The 18434-nt window shown below is 36.1% G+C and overlaps 3 protein-coding genes across 3 annotated transcripts; all 3 read left to right on the top strand.

Moving 5' to 3' along the window:
* The first annotated feature begins 693 nt into the window (after positions 1–693).
* LOC146942252 (NADH-ubiquinone oxidoreductase 20 kDa subunit) lies at positions 694–5518 on the top strand. The gene is made up of 2 exons (XM_085756197.1): positions 694–1175; positions 5022–5518. Exons 1-2 carry the CDS (start codon positions 778–780, stop codon positions 5254–5256), a joined length of 633 nt encoding a protein of 210 aa, XP_085612323.1. The 5' UTR covers positions 694–777; the 3' UTR covers positions 5257–5518.
* A 2580-nt stretch (positions 5519–8098) lies between these two features.
* LOC146942251 (uncharacterized) lies at positions 8099–12421 on the top strand. The gene is made up of 5 exons (XM_085756196.1): positions 8099–8645; positions 9565–9654; positions 9752–9823; positions 9987–10106; positions 11086–12421. The coding sequence occupies exons 1-5, from the start codon at positions 8172–8174 to the stop codon at positions 12148–12150; spliced, it is 1821 nt and encodes a 606-aa protein (XP_085612322.1). The 5' UTR covers positions 8099–8171; the 3' UTR covers positions 12151–12421.
* Positions 12422–18037: 5616 nt separating this feature from the next.
* On the top strand, positions 18038–18388 carry LOC146942250 (uncharacterized). Its single transcript, XM_085750022.1, has one exon. It carries the CDS (start codon positions 18038–18040, stop codon positions 18386–18388), a length of 351 nt encoding a protein of 116 aa, XP_085606148.1.
* Positions 18389–18434: the final 46 nt, after the last annotated feature.

The following is an 18434-nucleotide window of genomic DNA, read 5'->3' as shown; positions in this document are numbered from 1 at the left end:
ATTGAAAGGGAAAACAATACTCCTTATTGAAAGGGAAATCAATACTCCTTATTAAAAGGGAAGACCAAACAACATTCTTCGTGAGTAATTCATAAAACAGGTTAAGGGCATATATTAATAGAGGTGGACCAATGAATTTCAATAGTAGCGGCGTGAAAAAACCCTATTTAGGAATGCATAACATATCGTATGTCTTCTAGTGATCAATCATCCCAAAAAACATCAACTTACCCGCAATGAATTGGAATTGAATAAAAAAGTTGTTGTTCAAAAGTGATGAAATAAGTGGCAACGACAAAAGACACAACAGCAGTAATATGATAATTTAATCACCCATCAACAATCAACAGTGAAAAGAAAAAGTATGGAATATGCAGATGCAATAATCGGCAGATTTAAAAGAATTGGGCTATGACTCACCGCTGTTGTGTGGGATTTACTATCGCGATTACCCCTTCTCTTTTGCGATTGGTCACCGCTCTAAGTTACGTGCGATCACCTTTATTTGACATAATTTGATTGAATGCATATGTAAAAAAATATTTTATAGAAGCACTACATAAAAATTTGACATAATAAATGTGCTTCATAAATTCAATATTGTAAAGTTTGGGGGTCGGTTTGTAAAAAAATAGTGATGGTGCACGGTGCACCACGTCGCCTAACAAAAACAGTTTCGCTGTTGTATTCTCCATCCATAAACAACAAACAGAAGGAGGAAGAAGAAGAAGAAGAAGAACGAGGGGAAGAACGGTGCTATCAACGCAACGAACCACCATGGCGGCATTTCTAACTCGAACATCTTCACGATTCTCTCAATTATCTTCACCACAACGCTTAGCGTCTCTCCATACAACCCTTCCATCTCTCTCATCAACCACACCCACCCCTTACGCTCCACCGCCTCCTCCATCGACCACCTCTCCCGTTGGAATATCGAAGACGGCGGAGTACGTGATCTCGAAGGTTGATAATCTCATGAATTGGGCTCGTACTGGCTCAATCTGGCCTATGACTTTCGGACTCGCCTGTTGTGCTGTTGAAATGATGCATACTGGTGCTGCTCGTTACGATCTGGATCGATTTGGTATCATTTTTCGACCTAGTCCTCGTCAATCTGATTGTATGATTGTTGCTGGTACTCTTACCAATAAGATGGCTCCCGCTCTTCGCAAGTATGTTTCTTTTCCCTCTTTTCTAGGGTTTTTACATTCATTTTTTTAAATTCTCGTAATTCTAAATTGTTTGCCCTTATAGAAGCATTGATTTGTTTATTTTGTTAGAAATGTGTGTTTTATATACGATGAAGAATGTGAAAATTTAACAAAGGGGGTATATTTGTTGTTTCTACATATCTTTGAGTGCTTTTGAGATTAAATTGCTCTCTTGATTTAGGCTCTGTTTGGATAAACAATATAATTTAGCGCTTATTGTATAAGGGTTAATTGAGCTTATCTCCTGTCATAAGTTTTGTGCGACTGTTTAGGAGGACTTGTGGAAAAAGCTTATGACATTTTTCTTAAGCTTTTCTAAGCTTATTTTCACAAGTTTTATAAGATAGCTTATGAAAACAACTTATAGCCTGTACAAAAACAATTTAACTTCATTTTATCTTTTGCTATAGAAATAGCTTATGCATAAGCATTTATCATGCTAAGCACTCTTGCTATAACCTGCAAATAAACTGTTTATCCAACAACTAAAATGAAAGTTGTTTGCATAAGCTATCCTGAAGAGGTTGTGGAAATAAGCTGAAAACAGCTTATGGACATGTCATGAGTTGGTTTCATAACCTCGTATCCCAATTAGTTTTACGAGTGTTTGTCTTGTCCCAATAGATAAGCTCAATTCTCAAATAAGATTTAATTGAGAAAATTACACTATTTCATTTCTTTTGATTCTATATTGTATTATCATGATGAACCGTCATAATATTCCTAAAAGCGTATAAGCCCTCCAGAAAGGCTCCAAGACCTCCAAAAGGTTTCTAGTACACCTCCAGAGGGATTCATAAGCCCTGGCGCGCTCCCTTTGAGGTGCCGCCTTACTAAACTTCTAGAAGCCTCTAGAAACCGCCCAAAAAGCCCCAAAATACACAAATACCCCTGTTGCTTGGAAACCAAGCAACCAAAGCCCAAGCCCATAGCGGGCTATAAATACCACTCTTGAGAGCACTCTCAAGGCATCCAATCATCAGTCCAAACCATAGAATCCTAGAATCCTTTACCGTACTTTTTTGCAAGTACACATGAATTGCTACAGTATATTCTGCGACACTAGGAAAAAGGAATTAGAGCACTCACTACCTTCAAAATACCAAAGATAAGCACCAAACAGAATAACTTAAAGATAGACACTGTAATTTGCAGTTGTCCTTCTTCCTAGTTTAAGTCATAGGGGTTGGCAACCAGATAGTCTTCTCTACGTGCTCGGATGTTGTTCTGGAAACCATTTCAATTGAATTTGAACGTTGTCACTGCATGTTAGAAGAGGTTCGTACGTGGATAGTTATCATCTCACGTTTAATGTGAGGGGTGTGAAGTGTGAACTTTTCGTGTCTACAAAAATGTTCAATTGGGTCCAGTTGTTACAGAAAAAAAAAAAGTGATGTATGTCACTTTTAAAGTTTATATGATTCTGCTAGTAATTACTATAGGCTGCTCATCTTTATCTATTTCGATGTGACTAATAAATATAAAATGACATAAAAGTTATATGGTTGTTTAATTTTTTATCAACTATCTAACAATATATCATTACTTGGATTGCTGCTCCACATATAAGGCTCTGTAACTTTTTGCTACAATTGTGTGTTCTATATCTGCATGAAGATAGTTCAAATTCAACAAAGGTGACATATTTGTTTTTCTTCATATCTTTATTAAAATGAGTACTTCTGAGACTAAAAATGCCCTCTTTATTTATGAGACTAAAATGAGTATTTCTGAGACTAAAAATTGTGATGTATGTCACTTTTAAAGTTTAGATGTTTATGCTATTAATTACTATAGGCAGCTCATCTTTATCTATCAACTATCAATATATTATTACTTGGATTGCTGCTCCACATATAAGACTCTGTAACTTTTTGCTACAATTGTGTGTTCTTTATCTGCAATCATGAAGGGTTTTCAAATTCAAAAAAGGTGGCATATTTGTTGTTTCTTCATATCTTTATTAAAATGAGTATTTCTGAGACTGAAAATGCCCTCTTAATTTAGTTAGGTCTTGTACTCTTGTTTGAATAAACAACTTAATTAAACGCTTATATAGCGTAAATGTTGATCATGTAAGTGCTTATGTATAAGATATTTATATAACAGAAGATAAAATAAAGTCAAATTGTTTTTATATTAGCCACAAGTTGTTTTCATAAGTTATCATGGAGAAGTTATGGAAATAAATTGAAAGCATCTTATGAACATGTCATCAGAGTCCAGCTAAACTCAAATAACCCGATCCAAACAGGTCCTTGATTGCCCACTTGATTTTATCGTGCAATTTATACTGTTTCGTTTCTTTTGATTGACTATTATCTTATCATAGGCTGCTTCAATATATTATGCCTGTAGGAGACTAATAGCTAGGGAAAAAGAATTAGAGCACTCACCATTTTATTAATGAAATCTTCCAAATTGATTCTTCTGCTGCTGTTGATTTTGGCTTAGTATCAAACAATATTGGGTGCGTTTGTTTCAGCTTTAAAAAAAATAGATTTTGTGTCAAAAGAATCTAGAGATTTTTATTTAGAGATTTTTAAAAAAATCTGAAGTTATTTGTGTTTGTCTACTATCCATAAAAATCCATTTATTTTAAAAAATGAGTTCTAACATGCACATGTGTTATCTCCTTGTTGTTGAAAAAAATAGATTTTGAGAAAAGCTAATCCTAATAGCTTTTCATTTTAGATTCAAAATAGATTTTTTTGATAAAATGATTTTTCTAAAAATCCTAAACAAACACTCAAAAATGAAAAAAGTGATTTTTTTAAGGAAAAAAATAGATTTTTTTTGGAAAAAATCTGAAACAAACAGGCCCATTATCAAAATACCAAATTGATTCTTCCAGAAGCAGGTTCCATTTACCTGCCAAGTGTGCAGGTTATTGCAATCGCAATGTGCTCCCCAAAACTCATTCTCTTTTCCCCATTTATATTGTTTCACATTGCCGCCCGTATGAGCTTCTAATTCCCTTCTACAGGTCTTTCTTCCCAATAATACACACTTAAGTCATTGGGGTTGGCTAACAGACATTCGTCTCTATGTGCTTGAATGTTGTAGAAATCATTTCAATTGAATTTGAATGTCACTGCATGTCGGAGGAGGTTCATATGTGGATAATGATTGTCTCACACCTGAATGTGAAGGGTGTGAAGTGTGAACATTCTATCTCTACGAAAGTGTTCAATTGGGTCTGATTGTTACAGAAAGAGTGTGATTTATATCTCTTTTTAATTTTAATATGATTCCATGATACTAATTTTCCTTTTTTGGAAGGAAAAAAATGATTCTATGATGCCAAACTTTATCCTGCCCATCTTTATCTATCAATATATCATTACTCAGATTACTGTTCCACTTATAGGACTCTTAATGTTACTTTTTTTATTTCTATTGTGAATTTGTTTTTAATCACTTGGGATTTGGGCGTGGATCCCTCTTATATTAAAATTTGGGAAATGCTAACACGTGCCCCCGGAACACTCTTTAAGGGCCTTTAATAGTAAGTTTTTATGAAAATTTGTGGATTTAATGCATTGGAATTTGTAATATTTGATTTTTTGAAAGAATAATTTATAAATTTGGGATCCTTAAAGAGTGCCCCCGGGGCACTCGTTAGCAAGACTTGTCATATGAAAATTGTGAATATCCATTATTCTGTCTATACAATTTTGAATTTTTGACAGTACTCTACCTTGTTTATCCATCATTCCGTCTTTAATTTTAATTTGCTTCTTAGACTTGGTCCATTAAGCCAGCTAAACATACAGTTCTCAAGTGAATGCTGACAAATCATTGCAGGGTGTATGACCAAATGCCCGAGCCTAGATGGGTTGTCTCCATGGGAAGTTGTGCTAATGGAGGAGGATACTACCACTACTCTTACTCTGTTGTCCGAGGATGTGACAGGATCGTTCCTGTTGATATTTATGTTCCCGGCTGCCCTCCAACTGCTGAGGCTTTACTGTATGGACTCCTCCAACTGCAGAAGAAGATCAATAGGCGCAAGGACTTCCTCCATTGGTGGACTCAGTGAGGTCGATTAAGTTTATCTCTTGGCACCAAGCTACTTTATAATAAGCAATTCATGGTTGTTTTACCTTGCTATGAATCACCCTTTGTTTGGTGGATATTCTGTTGATATGTTACCTTACTCTGTATGTTTTATGTGGAGCTTTTTGGGGGCTTAAAATCGTTGGAGAAATTGAATGTTTCTTATATGTTAATGCTTCTTATGTACCTGGGATTAAACAAACCACTCATGTTTGACTCATACGTTACAATGTGTGTTTTGATAAGTCTCCATCTCTCTTACTCCAGATTAATAGTGTAACATTGATTATTTTGGAATGGGAACTAATGTTTTGTTCCATTTATCTCCTCTCGTGCACCATGTGTCCATGCCAAAAAATCAATACAGTTTACAAAACAGTGATGGCAACTGCGACCTTGAGTCCCATAGCCTCATCGATGATGACGACAAATAGGGAAAACTTTGCACTATTTTATGAATACTTGCATGTAATTTTTTCTAGTGCTCTGGTTTTGACTTTGATTGGATATCAGTGATCTGCAGGCAAAGTTAATTCAATATTTAAACTTACTTTAAAATAATTAAATATAAAGGATTGGTTACAATGATGGTCATTTCTTATATTTACGGATCTTATTTTCGTAAAGGCGAAGTTAAGGAATGCCACAGAGGACTGGTTAAAGAAGCAAATATTGATTCTTTATGTGTTAGTTACAATGATGGTCATTTCTTATATTTACGGATCTTATTTTCGGTTTGAATAGAGGATTGCTCTTTTAGAAAAAATTTCGTATTTTATTAGAGGCCTATTTTTAATGTTAGAGTCAGGCCTTCAATTTCATAGGAACGGTCATGAGTGCAATAAAGAAAGCGGAAAACGGGCACGCGAGTGTTCACCTTTTTGCTAGTTATAATAATGCTATTCCTCTAAAAGTCAATATATGTTGTGGTTTTTCATTTTATTAGTCTTAATTAATCATAGAGAAGAAATGATACCTGAACACAAAAAAAACAAACACATTATAGACATCGTATTCACTATTGCTCTATACCTACATTTTCAATTTGGTTTACACGTTTCTCCTTCAACTCATCTCTTTTTGTCATCCTCTCTCACACGCGCAACCACCCACGCCGTACACACTCTATCTTGCGACCATCGACGTCACCTTTCGCTGATCTCGTCCTCACTGGTGCCGTCACTTGCAGGTATACGGAAAAGATGAAGGGAAGACGGTGTTGTTGTCACCGGTGCCGTCTTTCTCCGACCTGCTCCTCACCGACATCGTCACTTACAGGTCATCAAAGAAGATGAAGGAAAGACGGTGCTGCAAAGAAGAAGGTCGTCATCGACGAGACGGTGGTGATCTGAACATATCTGAATTTCATGGTGGTGAGGACGATGGTTGTTGAGGAAGGAGGATGCGGTTGTGAGGACGATGGTGGTGGGGAGGACGGACGACGGTGTGAGCAGAATGGTGGTGCAGAGAAGAATACACAGTGAAGATGATAAGATGACCGGGGTGTGGGGATTTTACAAAATACCCCTAATTTATGGTTGAAATGTCAAAACTGCCCATGATGTTGTATTTGTGTTAAATATTTTGTGTCAAGTTATTGTTACTCTTAATCATATGCGTCAATTATCATTTTATTTTATGAACATTTGTGTAAGGCATTTTAAGCAACTACTAAAATATATTTTAATACATTCTTATATTATAAGTTATATTGATAAATAATTAACTTATTCATAAAGGGAAATGCTTTATGTCGCGAAACATAATTCACGAAAAACTGACGAATGAGGCAACAAAAGAAAAAATAACTCGCCATCAACATACTTTTAACTCTAACGTGTTCATCTTTAACTCCTTCGAATTTGATTTATATAATTCTCCAAAGATGAAAAGATTAATATAGTATTAAAACCAATATGAAAACATATATCTGTCTTACTTGGAAAAATAGTTTTGCATACAACGAAAAAAATAGAGGTAAATGGAGACACGATTAGTAACACTGACACAAGTGGTGGGGGTGGCAAACGGTAATTATCAATACCTTTTGATTTTAATACAAATATGAAAGCTTTCGGTACTTAAAAAAAAGGAGTGTTATTTGAACAACCAATTTGGTGACAACTTATTTGACAACCATACTTTACAAAGGAAAAAGTGGTATTGACACGGAAACCATAACAATAGAGAAATAAAGTAAAAAATAATGTGGGTATGAGAGAGAAAGTTGTTGCAAGAGTTGTCACTAAATGGATGTTCAAATATCATTTCTCACTTAAAAATACATAGAAAAAGAAGCTCATGAAAATTTCGCTATCAATTTTGTCGCTGGATATAACATTGTCGATTCATAAATCTTTGTAAAAAATAACTCATTCATAAATCTTAAAATCTGTAACGACCATCAACGATTTTTGTATATAAATCCAAACTTATCATTTATCATACGAATGCATTGCGACATAATTTTTTTTGTTGAAAAAATTGGTTTTATCAAGACTCAACTACATAAATTAAATCAAATTTATATTTAAACCCGCCAACACGCGGGCATACATCTAATATCTTCGTTATGCTTGTAAAATATGGTAATTAAATTCTTATATTACTTTTTTTAATTGGATTTTTGTAATTAAATTCATATATTACTTTTTTTTAATTGGATTTTTTATGATTAAAAATTAGATTTAAGTCCGAATAATTATACCTAGTCTCTAGTCTCTGAAAGGACTAGTAGCAGTGTGACTCTTGTATTGACTAACTAGTATAAAACGACAACGCAGTAGTAGCCACCTATATATACTTCACTCACAGTTTCGTTTCACAATTTACAAAACCTAATCCAATTCCTTCCCACACCGTGTTTTCACTTTCTTCCTCTCTATAGGGTTTGTTTCAATGGCGGAAGAAGCACAGTACGCAACCCTAAAACGCAAGTACGATGAACAACCCACCGCCACGGACATCGAACTCGAAGTCGCAAACGCCAAACAACGAGCTCAAGAAGTTGCCGCTCGTCTTCTCAGCGTCACCGGCGCTCCACCACTCTCCTACGATCCCAAACGAACCAAGTCCGATAACGGTGCTCCACAATCGGGGTTTGATTCTTACGATTTGAAGCCGCAATACTCGCAGCAAGGTGGTAGTTATGGTTCTAGTAAGAAGATTGAAATACCTAATGGTAGGGTTGGTGTTCTTATTGGTAAAGGAGGTGAAACTATTAAGTATCTTCAGATGCAATCTGGTGCTAAGATTCAAGTTACTCGTGATATGGATGCTGATCCTAATTCTCAGACTAGGATGGTTGAACTTATGGGTACTCCTGACGCTGTTTCTTCTGCTGAGAAACTCATCAATGAAGTCCTTGCTGAGGTTTTTTTTTTTATACTCTTGTTTACGGATAATAGTTTGATTAATTCTTGTTTTTTGAATTACTGTAATTCTTACTAGTCAGGGAAAATCGTTGATATGAGTTGTTTTGAACTGTTTTTTTTTTTTTTTTTTACTGTCATATGAAGTATTTCGTGATTAATTTGCCCAATTCATGTTTTGAAATCACCGTAACTGTTACCTTAGTGAAATATCATTGATTAGAGCTGCTTTGAACTGATTTGATAACTGTTGTATGGAGTTTCAATAGGAGTTGATATTGTAACTGTCATATGAAGTGTTTTATGATAAATTTACTCAAATGATGTTCAAATTGGTGCAACTGTAGCCTGATTTTGTTGTATCTGACTGATTTTGTGTATGTGATATGATGTGCTTTATGATCAATTTTGCTCAAATGATGTTTCAATGACGGTAAAGGTCAGCTGTTAGTGAAATTGTTGTTTTCAACAGATTTTGCAACTGTTAACTGTAAACTGTTAGTGAAGTATCAGTGATGAGTTGTTTTCTTCTAATCTTGCACAATTTCATGGTAAATTTGCTCAAATGACTGTAACTTTACCTCTTGGTGAAACATTCACTAATAGGAGTTGTTTATACTTATTTTGTATCTGCAGTATGAAGTTTTCACGATAAATTTGCTCAAATGAAGCTTGAATGACATTAATTGTAACCTGTTAGTAAAAATGTATTTCACGATAAATTTGCTCAAACAAAGTGATGTTGAATTGATGTAACTGTAAACTGTTAGTGCAACCATCACTGATAAGAGGTGTTTTCTCCTGATTCTGTAACTATAATATAAAGTATTTCATGAATAAATATGCTCAAATGATGTTGGAATTGGTGTAACTTTGACTTGTTTGTGAAACATTACTGATACGTGTTGTTTATTAACTAGGCTGAAGCTGGGGCTTCTGGCGGTGGCACTAGACGGATGGTTGCACAATCTGGGGGTGATGAATTTGTGATGCAAATACCAAACAATAAGGTGTGGGGATGAAATATATCCAGTTGCAGGCATGTTTTTTGGCAGTGTTTTGTTTATTCTCGTTTGGGTTGATGTGGTTTCTTGTGTACATCTTTAGGTTGGCCTTATAATTGGTAAAGGAGGAGAAACAATAAAGAGTATGCAAGCTTCTACCGGAGCACGAATTCAGGTTCTCTTGCGCTTTTGTCTTCGTTTATTGTTCGATATATAGTTTCTTAATCATGATTATGTTAAAAGTTAGATTCTAGTTAGATGCTGTTAACAGCTGACTGCCCGACGACATGGATTTCATATTCATTTTATCTTTTTACTAATATCATCAATTTTTTCAGGTGATACCTTTGCATCCTCCCCCAGGTGATACATCAACAGAAAGAACATTAAAAATCGATGGGACCCCTGATCAAATTGAATCAGCAAAGCAATTGGTTAATCAAATCCTCACTGGTGAGGTATGTTATCAACACATTTTTTTGTTTTATCTGGCTTATCATTTTTGGAGGGAATGTGCCAAATCTTTTTTAAGTTTAAAATTATGGGTTTATAACCATGTTTAGTTTTACGATTAAATATGTTTGAAGTTCTTATACAATCACCTTATAAAATTATTGACCTTTTGAGTTTAGTTCCTACAAAATTGTTATTCATTTTTTAGTCTGCGCCTTTTGTAAAAATAAGGTGCTCATATTTTTACAGTGTGGTTGCATAAGCTTGCCAAATGAAACCATGATAACTCAAACTGGAGACCGCAGTAGCTATGATTTATCAACTTTATGTCCTTTTGAATTTTGACTTGTTGATTGTGTATGTCAGCCATAAAATTAGACAACACTTTGAGGACTCTTAGTCATTGTCTCTATTTATGTTCCTGGCTGTTAGATTTTGTTTGAAATTCTCTTCAACAATGCCATTTGTGTATTTCTGTCGATTGTTCGTAAGAACTTATACTTAAAGTATTTCTTATCGTTGGGTCATATGCTCAACTTTCATTTGGCATAGTTTTATCCTTGGGACTTGCGCTCATCTACATATAAAGAATAGCTATTTCCTATGTTAAATTCACTTTCAATTATAATGGCACTCACTAATCAGTTTTATTAGCTTTTATTTCATAGTTTGTTGAGGCTGACCTGTTAGATTGGGTTGAGGGAAGGTTGAGAGAATTGTTTCAATGTACTTGGGGCTTAGTGATGTACGGTCTGTATAATTGGATTTAGTTTCCCATATTTGCTCTAGTGAGTAAAATATCTGTTGTCTTCACAATCAGCTTATTGAAATTATGACTAATTTTTATTGGCATCAACGGGAATGAGGTTGTGCATATTTTGACACCCGTTTTGTGTGTACATCTATTGCTTCGTATATTTTTATGTTTTGGTACGTTGGGCTAGTTCGCTTTTTAATTTGTGGTTGTGATGTTTCTCTCTGCAGAATCGTCTCAGAAATTCAGGGAACTCAGGTGGCTATACTCAGCAAGGTTACCAATCCCGACCACCGTCTAGCTGGGCTCCTCCTGCTGCTCCTGTGCAACAAGCTGGTTATGGCTATGGGCAACCTGGATCATACTCTGGTCCATCACCGCAGTATAACATGCCTCAGCCACCATATGCAGGCTATCCTCCTCAGCAACCCGGTGGATATTCCACCAACTGGGACCAATCCACTGCACCATCTCACCAGCAGTCTACTCATGCAGGTGGTTATGATTATTACAACCAACAACCCCAGCAACAGCAAAATCCTGGGGGTCCTTCACAGCCAGCTGATGGGTCTGCATACAGTTACAGTCAACCTCCTTCCTCTGGTTATAGCCAACCAGGACAGGGTTATGGTCAAGAAAGCTATGGTGCGTATAATGCGCAACAACAACAATCTGGGTATGGTCAGCCACAAACATATGATCAGCAACAAGGTTATGGCTCTGCTCCCAGTTATGGCAGTGGGAGTAATCCAACCCAAGAAGGGCACGCTTCCAACTATGGATCACAAGCAGATACCCCCCAAACTTCCCAACCCACTACTGTTGCCCAGCAAGGCTATGCTACCAACCAACAAGGAACTCCTCAACCAGGTTATGCAGTAGCCCCTACCTCCCAAGCGGCCTATGGAAGTCAACCACAGTCTGGTTATGGACCTAGCTATGGTGCTCCTCCCTCTCAAAAGCCAAGTGCAAATCCACCTGTTTATGGTCAATCACAGTCACCTAGCACAGCAGGAGGCTATGGTCAGTCAGCTTATCCCTCTAGCCAGCCCCCGCCTTCCGGGTATGCTCAGCCAGAGTTAGGCACTCAGAGAGCACCAGTGCAACCAGGGTATGGTCCGCAATCATACGGTGCTCCTCAAGGTGGCCAGCCTGGCTATGGCCAGACTCCGCCGTCATATGGAAATAGTTCTTATGGTGCTGGTTATGTTCAGGCTCCAGCGTATGCTAGCGATGGAGCAACTGCACAGGCTGTTCCACAGGGCGGTGTTGCTAAAGTGTCACCCAAGAGTTGATTTTTCTCTTGTGATGGTTATTATGGTCCTTCGGGATGTGGCTTTAATTTTTTTCCTCCCATTTTGATAGCAACATCGATATGGCATTGCAGTGTCTAGATGAAAACAAACTTATTTTGGTCCTTGAATATTTTCCGGAAGGTTGAATAGGAGCTAACAAATTGTACTCAATCCAGTGTTAGACTAGCATTTTTCTTAATAATTACATTTATCTAAGCTGTATGGTTTGATCTCTGTATCTTTCATTTCAAAAGAATATTTTTACCTGAAATGAGCGGCGAAGTTCCATGTCATTTGCAGAATTTGGTGCAATTGTGGAATATATGTTAAAAGGTGTTACTAAAATGAACACAGGATACTTAAAATAGACCTATGTTTTTGAAAATATAAGAAGGATTTTATATGTATAACTTGGTGGCAACCGTCTGATTTTGCAAAAAATTGAAACAAAAGGTGAAAGTTTAGCACCTATGCTGGATTTTGTAAAAAAAATGTATTATTGGTGCAGTCTTAAATCATTTGTTTGATTGGTTTTCATTTTTTTATGCATTACAAAATCCGTATCCTCTTTGCTTCTGGATCATCTCTCTTATACCATACGATGCTGCTATGTTTATCTTCCTATAGCCTATGTTTCTCTTGCTTTTTGGCAAATTGAATTAACATTTCCACCGTTTTCTTGGTAGTTCTATTTAGTCTCAAATTTGTTAGCATCGTGTTATTTCCTTGTGTCTTGAACTTTTTCTGATGGTTTCCTCCCTTTGGTTTTAGGATTAATTTAATTCAATCTTAAAAGTTGTGAAAAGAGAAAGCTGATACAAACAAACCAAAAAGACTGATTAAATTGTACATTTACAAAGTTATTGAAATGGATAAAATGAAGAGAGATTAATGTGTTTGGAAAATTAGAAGGGTGTATGTGTTATTTAAGAAAATCTCAAGGAAAGTCAAAATAATTTTCCCTTTTATCATTAACGACGGCTTTATCATTAGTTTTTTCTTAACTTCTTAATTTATATAACATTGCAATGTCCTTTGATGCACACCTCAGTGCACTCGTTATCTAGACTTGTCATATGAAAATTGTGTTTATTCATTATTCTGTCTATAAAATTTTGAATTTTTGACGGTACTCTGCCTTGTTTATCCATCATTCCGTCTTTAATTTTAGGTTTAAATGTGTCATTGGTCCCTGCACTTTTTTTTGTTTGGCATTGGTCCCTGCACTTTGTAAAAATATTGGTATTGGTCCCTCTGTTAACTTTTTGTTAAAAAAAAAAACACAAAACTAACGGAGTGCCACGTGGCCCAATCATTTCACGCCACGTGGCACCAATACCAATATTTTTACAAAGTGCAGGGACCAATACCAATATTTTTACAAAGTGCAAGGATCAATTCCAATAGTTTTGTATTTTTTTTTTAACGGAAAGTTAACAGAGGGACCAATACCAATATTTTTACAAAGTGCAGGGACCAATTCCAAATAAAAAAAAGTGCAGGGACCAATGCCAAAATCTGATGAAAGTGCAGGGACTAAAGACATATTTAAGCCTTAATTTTAATTGGTTTTTCTACATTCCCTTACCCATGAAACTTGATTAATGGAGTCTTGGACTTGGTCCATTAAGCCAGCTAAACATACAGTACTCAAGTCAATGTTTGATTAATAAAAATACATAAAAATCCCCTCAAAAATAACAAATCAGGTTTCCTCTTTTCCTCCTAGCAGTCATAATCAATCGTGAGACCATAGCTTCTCTTCAAAATTGAATTCAAAATCCACCAGAATTGTTAATTAAAATTACAAAAATAAAATTTGTATTAGAAAGGAATAAATAAGAGATACGTGTAACCAAAAAAAAGAATAAAGAAGAGATACGTAAAAGAAAAGTAGGAATCTGAATTGAGAGAGGAGATGATGATAGGGAAAGCTTGAGAGAAGGAGGTAGGTCGAATGAAAAGAGGAGTACTGGATTTGTTTGTACGCAGGCCGCGGCGATATGAGAGAAGAAGAAAACGCGATTTGTTTGTTATTATCATGTATTTTCAGTATACAAATACTAGTTTTTTAATTTAAAATCTCAACCGTTATATATTGTTTTGCCGCATGTCTTGCATCCAAAGCTTAAATGGAGTAAATGGAGCATAGCCTGAATGGAGCATGCCCGAACTCACTACTCTTACTCTGTTGTCCGAGGATATGACAGGATTATTCCTGTTGATATTTATGTTCCCGGCTGCCCTCCAAGTTCTCCAACTGCTGAGGCTTTACTGTATGGACAACTGCAGAAGAAGATCAACAGGCGCAAGGACTTCCTCCATTGGTGGACTCAGTGAGGTCTGTTAGGGATATCAGCGCAATGCGGAAGCACAGGATCGATGCAATTGGGAATTAAAGAGAAGTAAGTAAAATAACAAGAGAAATAACACACAAGATTTACGTGGAAAACTCCTCAATATGAGAAGTAAAAAACCACGGGCGATCACGAGCAAAGTTCCACTATGTAAAAGAAAAGAGTACAACAAGTCCTCTTATAGTGATGAGGACAAAGGACAATATTTTCTCTCAATATCTCCTAAAATACTCTCTAAAATGGAACAAGAATTCTCACCAAAAATACACTCAAGTGTATGTTACAAAGTGTGTTAATTGTTATATGATAACTCACTATCATGTCTCAAGCCTTTCATGTTGCTTACATATATATAGGCCTTAATCTCTTACTTAAGAGTGAAGGAATCAAAGTTGGACCATCCACCTAGAGTAGGAATCAAAGTTGGAACATCCAACCTAGAGTAAGAATCAAAGTTGGAACATCCAACCTAGAGTAAGAATCAAAGTTGGAACATCCAACCTAGAGTAAGAGCTTGGAAGAAAATGATGATTTTTCTTGGTCAAATAATGTAGGCATATATTGGCTTGTAAAAGTCAAATATAATGGCTTGTAGAAATCAAACATATTGGCTTGAAAAAATGGAGAATTAGAGCCACATAATCTAACAATCTCCACCTTGGTTCGAATTCAACAAGTGCTCATCGCCAAATAAAGCCCTGAAGGGCACTTAAGTGTTGTAGAGACCAACCAAGTCCAGACAATGCTGAAATTTGGTATTTGGAAGTGGCTTGGTAAGCATATCTGCTGGATTCTCAGAAGTGTGAATCTTTTCAACTATAATTTCACCAGCAACAACAATATCTCGGATAAAGTGGTGTTTTACATCAATGTGTTTGGTTTTGTCGTGATAACGATTATTCTTGGTCAAATGAATAGCACTCTGGCTGTCACAAAACACAGTAAGAACACCCTGTGTAAGACCAAGTTCATTGACCAAACCTCGAAGCCAAATAGCCTCTTTAACACCCTCTGTTGCTGAAATATATTCTGCTTCAGTTGTAGATAATGCAGCAATAGATTGAAGTGTAGCTTTCCAGCTGATAGCACTATTACAGAGAGTAAAGATGTAACCAGAAAGAGATCTTCTTCGATCAAGATCACCACCATAGTCTGAGTCAACATAACCTATAACATCATTGGTTGTAGCCATTTTTCTGTCAAATACCAAGCCAATATCAGAAGTACCTTTTAGATACCGAAAAATCCATTTTACAGCACTCCAGTGACTTTTGCCGGGATTATGCATATACCGGCTTACCACGCTAACAGCATATGCTAGATCTGGTCTAGTACATACCATGGCATACATAAGACTGCCAACTGCGTTAGCATAAGGAACATGTGACATATGCTCCATCTCTTCCTTTGTGTCTGGGCAAAGTTCTGAAGATAACTTGAAATGTGCAGCAAGTGGAGTAGAAACAGGTTTGCAATTATTCATATTAAACCTATCAAGCACCCTCTCAATATAATTTTGTTGAGATAAGAACAATTTACTAGCTTGACGGTCCCTGCGAATCTCCATACCAAGAATTTTCTTTGCTGCACCTAACTCTTTCATATCAAACTCATTATTGAGTTGAGTTTTCAATTTCTGGATCAAGGACTTGTCAAATAGAAAAGCTAATCTTGCCATCAAACTTCTCAATGTCAAATTTGGGAGACATTTTGAAATTCCCAACTTAGTGCTCTGATACCACTTGTTAGGGATATCAGCGCAATGCGGAAGCACAGGATCGATGCAATTGGGAATTAAAGAGAAGTAAGTAAAATAACAAGAGAAATAACACACAAGATTTACGTGGAAAACTCCTCAATATGAGAAGTAAAAAACCACGGGCGATCACGAGCAAAGTTCCACTATGTAAAAGAAAAGAGTACAACAAGTCCTCTTATAGTGATGAGGACAAAGGACAATATTTTCTCTCAATATCTCCTAAAATACTCTCTAAAATGGAACAAGAATTCTCACCAAAAATACACTCAAGTGTATGTTACAAAGTGTGTTAATTGTTATATGATAACTCACTATCATGTCTCAAGCCTTTCATGTTGCTTACATATATATAGGCCTTAATCTCTTACTTAAGAGTGAAGGAATCAAAGTTGGACCATCCACCTAGAGTAGGAATCAAAGTTGGAACATCCAACCTAGAGTAAGAATCAAAGTTGGAACATCCAACCTAGAGTAAGAATCAAAGTTGGAACATCCAACCTAGAGTAAGAGCTTGGAAGAAAATGATGATTTTTCTTGGTCAAATAATGTAGGCATATATTGGCTTGTAAAAGTCAAATATAATGGCTTGTAGAAATCAAACATATTGGCTTGAAAAAATGGAGAATTAGAGCCACATAATCTAACAAGGTCGATTAAGTTTATCTCTTGGCACCAAGCTACTTTATAATAAGCAATTCATGGTTGTTTTACCTTGTATGAATCACCCTTTGTTTGGTGGATATTCTGTTGATATGTTACCTTACTCTGTATGTTTTTATGTGGAGCTTTTTGGGGGCTTAAAGTCTTTGGAGAAATTGGATGTTTCTTATATGTTAATGCTTCTTATGTACCTGGGATTAAACAAACCACTCATGTTTGACTCATAAGTTACAATGTATGTTTTGATAAGTCTCCGTCTTGCTTACTCCAGATTAATGGTGTAACATTGATTATTTTGGAATGGGAACTCTGATGTTTTGTTCCATTTATCTCCTCTCATGCACTATGTGTCCATGCCAAAAAATCAACACAGTTTACTAAACAGTGATGGCAACTGCGACCTTGAGTCCCATAGCCTCATCGATGATGACGACAAATAGAGAAAACTTCGAATTATTTTATGAATACTTACATGTAAGTCAATATTTAAAACTTATTTTAAAATAGAGAGAAACGCTAAAGAGTGTCCTTAAGACATTGGTTAAGAAGACAACCTAAATATTGTAGGCTTAATTGCACTTTTGGCCCCCTATCTTTCCAAAAGTTGCGGTTACAGCCCCTTAACTAATTTAAATACAAAACAGCCCCCTAAGTATTGATTATGTGGCAGTGTTGGCCCCCTGGTCCATTGTTGACTTAGTCTTTGATGACGTGGCACCCAAACCCCTTATGTTTGGTGCCACGTGGATATTTGTTTATTTTTTTTAAAATATTGCAGGTTTTTTTTTTTGCTTTTTGAAATTGGAGGAAATTTTTAAAAAAAAGGAAAAAGAAAACACCCAATTTAGAAATCACGTGCCCCAATTTTGTCCTTTCTTCAACGGTTAGAAATTAGGGTTTAAAAACCCCCAATTTCCCAAATCTGCAAATCGACCTCAATCCACCTTCTTCTTCAACCTCAAATCGATTTCCTCCTTCTTCTTCTCCATTCGTTGTGCGTGTTTCTTTCTTCTTAAATCGATCTCGATTTCGATTTCGTTCTGGGCTTCTGTTTGTTCATCTGAATCACATAACTACACAGTTTTTGATCAGTTTTTGCTGGAAACCAAAAATGGTTGAATATTCATCTTCATCGATTACTGGCTCAACATTGACGCACAGAACCAAGTTGGTTTGTCATTGTGGTGTTGATTCACCATTGGTGACTGCTTGGACTGATGAGAATCCAGGGAGGAGGTTTCACGGCTGTGGAAGGTATTTTGTCAGAAGAAAATGCAATTTTTTTAGGTGGTATGATCCTGAGGTACCTGATAGGCAGAAGAAAATAATTCGAGCATTGTTGAGGAAGAATGATGAATTGAAGAAGAAAGAAAGAAGTCTTGTAATTGTCATAGTTGTGTTAGGAATGATGATGTTCATGTTTGGCCTTTTAGCTCTAGGGTTAGCTATGAAACAAAGTTGATATTTGTACTGATGTCGTTAAGTTTCAAGTTGTTTTTTATTGTAAA

This window comes from Medicago sativa, chromosome 3 (genome assembly GCF_051527215.1).
Source record: "Medicago sativa cultivar Bolivia chromosome 3, Bolivia_mono, whole genome shotgun sequence".
Taxonomy (NCBI): domain Eukaryota; kingdom Viridiplantae; phylum Streptophyta; class Magnoliopsida; order Fabales; family Fabaceae; genus Medicago; species Medicago sativa.
This window is presented reverse-complemented; position numbering and strand designations above follow the sequence as displayed.